This window comes from Peromyscus californicus, unplaced genomic scaffold, assembly GCF_007827085.1.
Source record: "Peromyscus californicus insignis strain IS unplaced genomic scaffold, ASM782708v3 Scaffold_10__1_contigs__length_136768540, whole genome shotgun sequence".
In the NCBI taxonomy this organism is placed as follows: domain Eukaryota; kingdom Metazoa; phylum Chordata; class Mammalia; order Rodentia; family Cricetidae; genus Peromyscus; species Peromyscus californicus.
Genome location: NW_026294391.1, coordinates 107282337 through 107292456, shown reverse-complemented (window position 1 = coordinate 107292456; position 10120 = coordinate 107282337). Strand labels below are relative to the sequence as shown.

The 10120-nt window shown below is 40.5% G+C and overlaps 1 protein-coding gene across 1 annotated transcript; it reads left to right on the top strand.

Moving 5' to 3' along the window:
* The first annotated feature begins 4427 nt into the window (after positions 1-4427).
* Positions 4428-7775, top strand: LOC128115863 (DDB1- and CUL4-associated factor 12-like protein 2). Its single transcript, XM_052746995.1, is given in 2 exon segments — positions 4428-5429; positions 5431-7775. Coding segments are annotated over 2 exon segments (1425 nt in total). The 5' UTR covers positions 4428-4475; the 3' UTR covers positions 5902-7775.
* The last annotated feature ends 2345 nt before the right edge of the window (positions 7776-10120 follow it).

The window sequence follows — 10120 nt, the reverse complement described above, 5'->3', positions numbered from 1 at the left end:
GTAGAACTGAATTGTATTGCAAAATAAATTAAAATAAATTAAAAAAAAAAAAAAGTAGAAAGATTATATTCATGGTGTCAAATCAAAATAACAAATCCTCTAAATTCATTCTAAATTGATAAGCTAAATAAAGTATCAGCAAGGCAGTGGATGTTCTGTGTTTGCACACTAGAAGGTTTAAAATGCTTAAAAAAATTTAAATGCATAAATGTGTCAAAAATTGTATGCATAAGCAGACTTATAAATAATTATATATGGATAATAATTCAGTGATAATGTAATATACTAGAAGTATACATCCATAGATTATTATATATCAGCATAAAACACTCTGTGGCATTATTATGTAGGTGGGGTTTTTCATTGAGACCACAGGCTCCCCAATAATTGACACAGAGACTTATCATTAATTATAAATTCTCGGCTGAAAGCTTTGGCTTCTTACTAACTTGCTCTTATAACTTAAATTAACCCATAATTCTTATCTATGCTCTGTAGCTGAAGATTTCCTGTGTCCTACCCGGCCCATGGTCAGGACAAATCTCCCTCACCCAACAGTCCTGCAGCTTCTTGGACCCAAGTAAGCACACAGAGGCTTATATTACTTATAAACTATATGGCTGTGGCAGGCTTCTTGCTATCTAGTTCTTATATCTTAAATTAACCCATTTCTATTAATCTATAGGTTGTCACGTGGCTTATGGCTTACTGGTTCTTTACATCTTGCTTCTCATGGCAGCAGCTGGCAGCATCTCTTGACTCAGCCTTCCACTTTGCAGAATTCTCCTCTCTCCTTAACCCACCTATACTATACTTCCTGCCTGGCTACTGGCCAATCAGCATTTATTTATCAATCAATTGGAGCAACACACTCACAGCATACAGAAAGCACAGTATGTTCATATCCTGCTGCCTCTGTGTCTGACTGGTGACCCTGCCTTTCTTCTTTCCTGCATTTTCTCTGTCTGGCTCTCCTACCTGAACTCTTCCTGCCTAGCTACTGGCCAGTTAGCCCTTTATCAAACCAATGAGAGTAATATAAAGTCAGAGTGTACAAAAGGATTATTCCACAGCATTATTACAACTCGAATAAAATACTTCATTTTTGTCAAATCAAGTAATTTCATTTCAAAATGTCTCCAACATTTTGGATAAATTATTTTGTTTATTCTTTTTTATCAAGTGACCATAACATTTTATTAGGCATGAACTGCATACCTTGAACTGTGTGATAATGTGAATTTATTAAAAATGTTACCCTAGTGTCTCTTGAAGTGTTTATAGTGTGATTGAGACAAATTATATAAATGAATTAATTAATTACAGAACAGCATGAAACTGTCTTAGATTTATTCAATATGAGATCTCATCCAATGGAGGAGAGAAGTCTAATACAGGAAGGAAGCAGGGTAATTAGAAGGAAAAATCAGTAATGGACAAGAAGATTTGTAAGGACACAGAAGATATTGTTTTCATAGACACAATATACTTCAAAGGCAAGAGACATAACTAGTGGAGACGCAGAAGACTATATAGAACTCTGAATGGTTTACCAGTATGCCATTATGTCTACAACTTCAACAATAGCTTGCAGCTTTATATATTTCTAAACATTATGTTCTAGAAATATAAGCAATTAAATGCAAATAAATACTCTAAATTGAAAGCTGAAACCAATCTATACATCTCTCAAAAACCTCTTGTATCTCTTCATAAATTGCTTAATACCTTTAAGTTCACAGAAACTTAAAAGTGTAGACATGAATGGTGTTTTGAATATGTAAAACATAGATTCTGAACACTAAATACAAACTATTTTATTTATATTAACAAAAAATAGAGAGACATACCAGAATTTTTGTATTTGTATTTTCTTTAGCAAAAACATGTGACCATATTGTTTCATAATTATTAACAAGAGAAAAATCAGTAAACAAAACATACATACATTTAAGATTATATATTGCCTTCAAATATGGTATGGACATTTCTGTATATAATTCATATTTAGTATTTCTTCATTTCTTGATTTTGGGAATTCCACTTAACTTTCAGAAGCAAACATGACAAGATTTTCACAACATAGACTGTATCACTTTGAAGAAAAGAAACAAAAAATATTGGTGGAATAATACAGGGTACAATTCATTGGAAAATGTAATATAATCAGGTGAAGATTTATATCTAGTGTAGCATTGACTGTAAGACCATAAGTGACCAGCTTTTTTAAGTTTTAATTTACTCATTTTAAAACAGTGATAAAGACAGAACTTAATTTTAAAAGTCATTATAAGGCGGAATGAAAATGGAACATTGGGCCTTTCAAAGGTTTAGTAGACGTTATACCCAGACTTTCAAGAAATGATAGCAGAAATAACCATACATTTCATTTTTACATATCCAATAGGCATACATATAAATAGACTGATACAGGCCCCAAATTTGAGTCTATTTTATTCTATGCAATAGTAAAATATATTCTACAAAGTATTGCATGTTTTCTAATTTATATTTTAGAAACAGAAAAAAATCTTAGTAGATAAAGGAATTTCTGGTCACTTATTCTTCAGTAACATTACCTCTCCTTACTCCCAATGCACCATCTTTTCTCTTCCTTAATAATGCATTGTACACAGAGAAAATGAATGAGGTGAATGCACTGGGACACAGCAGTTCATTTGGAGTGGTAAAACTGGCCCATGGAATTTGTAGACTTGAGGTAACTTTACAAAAAAATGTAAAGCTGTGTACAAGAAAGAACAACATCAGAACAGCTCCATTATTTCATATGACTGGTCAGATACATTATATTACGAGAGAGAGAGAGAGAGAGAGAGAGAGAGAGAGAGAGAGAGAGAGAGAGAGAGAGAGAGAGAGAGAGAGAGAGAGAGAGAGAGAGTGAGAGAGAGAGAGAGATTGAGAGAGCGAGCACATGCATCCATCTTAACACATCTGATTTTGTGAAAGAGGGTCAGGTTCATGTGCTTTGGTAAGAGCAACTGATCTCCCACTCAAACACATGCATTGAAACTGGTCATGCCTAGTGTGTAACTATAAATGAACTGGAGACACTGAAGCTGCACAAGAGGTACAAGCCTCATTATTCCTGAGACTACCAAGCCCTTACTCTGAATACCTGCATTCTTATATTGTGTATGTGTTGTTCCATTGAAAGGTTCTTCTTTGCTATCTGCGACTAGGGATATCTGGTGTGTTCCTCAAGTCCCTTCCTGAGCTTGAAACAGCCTCTCATACAAGATGGAGCTTTGCAGGAATCCTGGTCCTGACTATGTGGATTGGATTTCCCCTAACTGGAGAACAGGGGATGTCTTTCTCTCTAGGACCTCTTCCTTGCCCTTACTCTGGACCCCATCAGCTTTTGAGGTTCCTGGGAAGTGAGTAGGTAATGAAGCATCATTTCCTTCACCTCTAGCCTGTATGTCACAGTAACCCTCCTTAACTCCCAAGGTCCGTTTGGACTATTTCCCTACCACACCCCTGGCTGGAACCGGGGTCAAGGTGTGGGAATTAGCAAGATATCCTTGTGGGATTCAAGTTTAGTAGCTCCAGAGCCTCAAGTTTAGAAGATAAAAAGGAACAAGAGCAAAATAAGGTTATAATAGTTGAAAACTCAACCAGCAAAGGGCCTAACAATGAGACAGCAGAAAGAAACTAAAGAGGCCACTTTGAAATGCTTCCATCCCTGGTCCAGTTCAAAGAACAACCTCTGTCAAAAGTGTCCCCTGATTACACCAAGTGCGCATTTATTTCTTCCCACATGTCATGATCAGTGCTCCTTTTGATTCCCTGCTTGGCTATATTTTAGGTTTTGGTTTTAAGGCTGGTTGGAAGCTGTTGGGAGGTTGGTGGAAAAAAAAAAAAAAAAAAAAAAAACTTGTTTTAGCTACTGAGCGTCCTGGAGCTCAGCCCTCTAGGAATCTCCCCAGAGTTTCCACACAGCCCTCCCGCGCGCCCATCCCCTCTGCTACTCCCCAACCCCCACCCAGACTGGCTTGTGCTACCCAGCACCCCACGGCCAACCGCCCCTCCCACTGCCTCCGCCTCTCACCCTCAGGTCTCCAGCACACTCTTTAGCCCCACACTGACTTCACCATCTCCCGGACGGCAGCACTTCCCGCCCTCTCTCCCAGGTCCCCAGCACAGCCACCACCCTCAACGCCTCTCTCCGCCGCCGGCGCCCCGCTCCTTCTTCCAAGCTCACAGTCCTTGCAGAGCCACGCTGCCACCTTCGCCTCTTTGGCCACCAAAGCACCCCGGACCCAGGACACTCGGAGTCCCGGGGATCCCCCAGCCTTCTGGCCCCTGGGATCCCGTGCCACCCCCACCCCCCCCCACCCCCCCGCCGATTCGGAGACACAGCCATCTCCACCGCCACCACGGCCAACACGGGTGCCACGCGCCGCCGCCGCCGCCGCCGCGCCGCCGCCGCCTCTGCAGCCCGCCCGCCGCCCACCATGGCCCCCCAGCAAACAGGTAGCAGGAAGCGGAAAGCCGCCGAGGTCGAGGGGGGCGCCGGGAGTTCTTCGTCGCCTGGCCCGGCGGCCGCGGCGGCGGCGGCGGCGGCGGCGGGGACCGGCCACGGCGAGGGGCCATTGCTGCTGGCCAAGAGGCCGCGGCGGCCCGTGGCTCGCCGCTCGCTGGTGCACTACCTGAAGGGCCGCGCGCTGGGCGCCGAGGGCCACCCGGGGCTGGGGGGCTTCGAGGGCGACCTGCGCGGCTACGGGGTCGTCAGGCTGCCCGAGCTGCTGAGGGAGCGCCAGCTGACCCTCGGCCCCCTCAACAAGGTGTTCGCGTCGCAGTGGCTCAATGCCAGGCAGGTGGTGTGTGGCACCAAGTGCAACACGCTCTTCGTGGTCGATGTCCAGACCGGCCGGATTACCCGCATTCCCCTGTTGCGGGACAGAGGGCCTGGGCAAACCCGTGCCCAACCCACCTGTGGCATCCACGCTATCCAGCTGAATCCCTCCAAGACCCTCCTGGCCACAGGGGGTGAAAACCCCAACAGTCTCGCAGTATACCAGCTGCCCACTCTGGACCCTGTGTGCTTAGGGGACCGCAATGGCCACAGGGACTGGATCTTCGCCATTGCATGGATGAGTGACACGGTGGCTGTGAGTGGATCCCGCGACGGCACCGTGGCACTCTGGCGGGTGGATCCCGACATGTTCAGTGGCAACATTCCCTGGCACAATAATTCAGGGATTCCACGGTATTCACACATTCGTCCAAGGGACATGGAGGCCATTCCCAGGGCCACCACTAACCCGGGTAACCGCAAAGTACGAGCCCTTGCATTCAGCGGCAAAAACCAGGAGCTGGGAGCCGTGTCTCTGGATGGCTACTTCCACCTGTGGAAAGCCCGGAGCTCCCTGTCCAGGCTGCTGTCCCTAAGGCTGCCCTACTGCCGGGGAGAACGTGTGTCTCACCTACTGTGATGAGTTGTCCCTCTATGCTGTGGGTTCCCAGTCTCATGTTTCATTCCTGGATCCACGACAACGCCAGCAGAACATTAGGCCTTTGTGTTCCCGAGAGGGAGGCACAGGAGTGCGTTCCCTGAGCTTCTACCAGCACATCATTACCGTGGGCACTGGACATGGTTCTCTGCTCTTCTATGACATCCGTGCCCAGAAGTTCCTGGAGGAGAGGGCCTCAGCCAGTCCAGACTCTTTTCTTGTGCGCACAGGGAGGAAGCTCAAACTAACCTGTGGCAGAGGCTGGCTCAACCAAGATGAACTCTGGGTGAATTACTTTGGTGGCACTGAGGAATTCCCCAACGCACTCTACACTCACTGCTACAACTGGCCTGAGATGAAGCTCTTCGTGGGTGGAGGTCCACTCCCTTCAGGCCTCCATGGCAACTATGCAGGCCTCTGGAGCTAAGGCCTCTATGCCCTTGTAAGGCTATCTATCTTTCAGTTCAGGCTAAGGTTCTTCACTTACGTGCTTGTGTGTGAGGTGCGCATGCACACTTCTAATATTATGTGTGATTTATCTTCAAGGTGGATTGGCCCAACTTTTTTGTGCTCAGCCACAGAGAAAGTGAAAACAGAAAGGAGAGAGGAGGAGAGGAGGAGGAAGATGAGGAGTAGGAGGAGGAGGAGGAGGAGGAGAGAGAGGAAGAGAGGGAGAGAGAGAGAGAGAGAGAGAGAGAGAGAGAGAGAGAGAGAGAGAGAGAGAGAGAGAGAGAGAGAGAGAGAGAGAGAAAGAGAGAGATCCTTTTGGCAATCAAAACTTGGTGTGACTTTGGCACTTTTTCTCAGAGCACTACATTTTGCTGTATCATACAAAAATGTCGAGTAAGTCTTAATCTTATCCTTCCTGAGTGATTTATGTATTTTCTTTCCTTAGGCTAATGCAGTCATTGTGTTCACTGCAATTCAGCAGTTTGGTTTTACCAGCATTTCAATAATATGTTCAAGTTGTTTAAACATTGCGTGTATATGGCATTTTGAGAAAAAATGTTTATAAAATGTCTGTTGGGCTGATCCATCATTTAAAACTCCAATAAAATTATAAAATGTATTTCAAGATTTAGATTTTGACCATTTGGAGTGTCTTCCATTTGAATGTAAGAAAACTCAGTATTGGTTGATTGTACATTATGGATATATAAAATCTTTAACATGTATATAAATCTTACAGAATTATATAATATTGTTCAAGCTATTAATCAATTTTTTTACTTCAGAAAAACCTGATCACTACCATGCTTAGTACTAAAACCTTCTATTTTAAAAGTACTGCATTATGACCTACTTTCCTCAGTACCATTATGTTAAAGATTTACATAGCTAATCAAATCTGACCTAAATTTTCAGGATAATTAGGAAGGTATTTGGGAGATTAACATTTCCTTAACTTTCAAGAAACAGTCCAGGTAGCCATTTGCAATGAAAGGCCAGTAGTTATGGTCAGAGTGGGTGTAGTTGAATTTTGTATTGAATACATAGATAATCATTTTCTGTAGATAACTATTGAGTATGTCATGTATCGTAGAAGAATAAAATACAAATGTGTTTAACATCATAGTAATTAAACTAAGTTTTAAAATGATTAAATATGCATTGTGGTATTAATTGTACTTATAGGAATGTATTATCAAAATCAACATTTTTTCTGGGAGAGGAGCTTTGGCTTCAGCTATGCACACATCATTTTGCACATTTGCTTTTGTAAAAGAAACTTTTATAGATTAAAAGATAAATATTACTGGACCTGGAGATAAGGGCTCAGCAGTTAAGATCTCTTTCTCTCTTCCTGAGTTCAGTTTCCAGACCCCTGTGTGAAAGTTCATAACTGCCTTTAACTCCAGCTCCAGGGGATTTGACACTCTTTCCAGTTTCCTGTGGACCTTTGAACACATATGGTCTACATTCACATAGACACACAAACATAATGTTTTTTACAAGTATATAGTGAAATGTCTCCCACTCCTGGATTCCTGTTCTCTGGCCATCGTAACTACAATAATTTTTTGTGTATATGTAACCACTTAGAGAGATTCAATGCATCCCTAAGGATACCTGTGACTATGTGATTTACCCATACTCTAGATATGTATACAATTCTGTTAAAAAATTCATATAGATATAACTAATTTGTTTTTACTGTATGTCATCCCACTACATGGTTGGAATGTTGTATTTTTGATAGACATTATTGTTGTATTAAGTATTTAGATGCATATATCCTTGTACTTGTCAAAGTATAGGTACAAGTGAATTTCTAAAAATTAAATTTTTGAGTAAATGATGGGTGGAGGCCTGGCATGACCTTTTCCCCAGTGTACCGTCAAATTCTCACATCTGCTAGTTCTTAATACTTTCCAAGCCAATGTGGCTGAATTAATCACATTTGTGGTCATCGTAAAAGTGGCATTCTAAAACAGTGATTAAGAACATAAAGAAATAAAAACAAGCAATATAAATGCTATCAGACAAGTAAATAAAGGTTTAAGCTTGCATACATGGAATTGAGTTGAAGAAGAGTACCTGTAATTATTTTGGTTTTGTGGCCTATGATACCATGGTTTCAGTTATGCTAAATGAATCAGATGATATTGAAGGAACTCCAGGAAAGATGTAAAGTTAATAGAAAAAATGAGAGGGAGATAAAGTAAAAAACTCATATTTGCCACTTTATGTGGAGGTGAAAAAACTAAAAAAAATAAAAAGATAAAAAAAATAAAAAAGATGAACTCTGACACTCTGTCTTGGACACAAAATTTGTGGCAACAAATAACTGTAGATACATCAGCATAGAAGATGCAAGTGGAAGGTGATCAATTCAGTTTAGCATGTTGGATTTGAGCCACATATTGGGATAATGCACCCAGTAAAGAAGTGACTATAAGGATACGATGTGATATCTCAGTGCTAGGAACATAGTACTGTGAAATGCTGGTAATCTATTACTTTTAGAGGAAAACAAAATAAATGTCTAGGAAGTATACTAGGAAGTTATTGGGACAAATGATACATGAGAAAATGTAAGTGGCTTTTTACAAAAATGCTGTGACATTCATCATGACCTCTAAACAAAAAGATAATTTTTTGATATTAAACGTATGGTTTGAGTTTTGATCACTGTCATACATGCCAGCTAGTCTCATCGTTAAACTCTCTAGATAATATTTCAGATACCATTGGACTGCTCAGATTGGTCCACAGCTGATATCTTCTTGAAGAATGAAAAGTCAGACTTAGACCACAAAGCAGGACTTTAGCTTCAGTATTTCTGGACCACTAACTCTAACAATTAGTATTATACTTAGTACTCATAACACCAGCATCACTAGAAACACCATAAAAACAATGACATCTTCAGAGGTGGACCATCACCTCATCATCTGCTCTGACATCCACATGCTGTGCCTACCCTACCTAGTCCTCTTTCACACACATTCAGGGGGGGGTAATCTGTATTTCAGTTCAAACCTCAGTGCCATAAGAGTAGGTCTTTGGAAACTTTTCCTAGTCATGAGAATAAATGAGATATTATAGGAAATATGGTTATTTCCTCAGAATTATTTTTTACTCATAAATTAAAATTATAATTTTATTTACAATGAAAAACACTAAATATAATCATTGGTACCTTAAATGTAAAACATACCACTGGAGGGTAAAGTTGGTTTTAAATGAAAGCATATTCATTCCCTGGGAACCAATAAGATGGGTCAGGTAAAGGTATATGCTACAAAGCCTGATTATCATTTACAGATGAGATTTTTTTAAGGTTATGTGAATAAAATGCTAATGACAAAAGGAATAAGTAAAAGACAGAGTGGAGTCTACCAGAAAGCTACTATAATTATCTAGATTGAACATGACGGAGGTTATTTTTTTTTTGTTAACAATTTTAAAAATCCATTGGATCTTTTGCCTCAAAATGGCTGATGCCTACTTTCTTAGCATCTTTTAAGAACTGAAATTAAAAATGTTTAGATTGGAAAACTCCATGTTGTTGCTATAGTAAGGAAGAAGACAATTATCATACCATAATTTTGACAGTGTACTAGAAACCAGAAAATAGACAGTGTCTGACAGATAAAACTGAGAAATGTCAACACAAACCTAAGATACAGTTATAAGACCTTTGGATTGGAGCCAACTTTCACTGGTAATTCTTTTCAAATGTTCCAAGCTATATTTCCACATTGAGCACAGGACTGAATTTTGAGGTAGCAAACATCATTAGTAAGCTCTACATATGCACTTGTCTACTTAGTCCCTCTCCCATGAAAGGAATATAATGCTGTTGATAAAATACTAGAGATATTTCTGGTATACATGGAAGTTTAAATTGTCCTTAATGTTGTTGTTAGGTTAAATTAATAACATGAAAATAAGATGCATCTTATAATCCCATTTTTTCTTTGAAAATGGAAGAAAAATCTTACAATGAATATGAGAATATATGCAATAGTATTAACAGCACGTTTCTCTATAGAAGGCGATGTAATAATAAGTTTGTTACATATATTATGTATTTATAGAATACTGTAAAAGTTCACATCATGAAATACATTACTTTAGAAGACAGTTTTATAGTCCTGAATTAGATGGGGAAGGAAAGGGGATGAAGGAAAGTGATCACA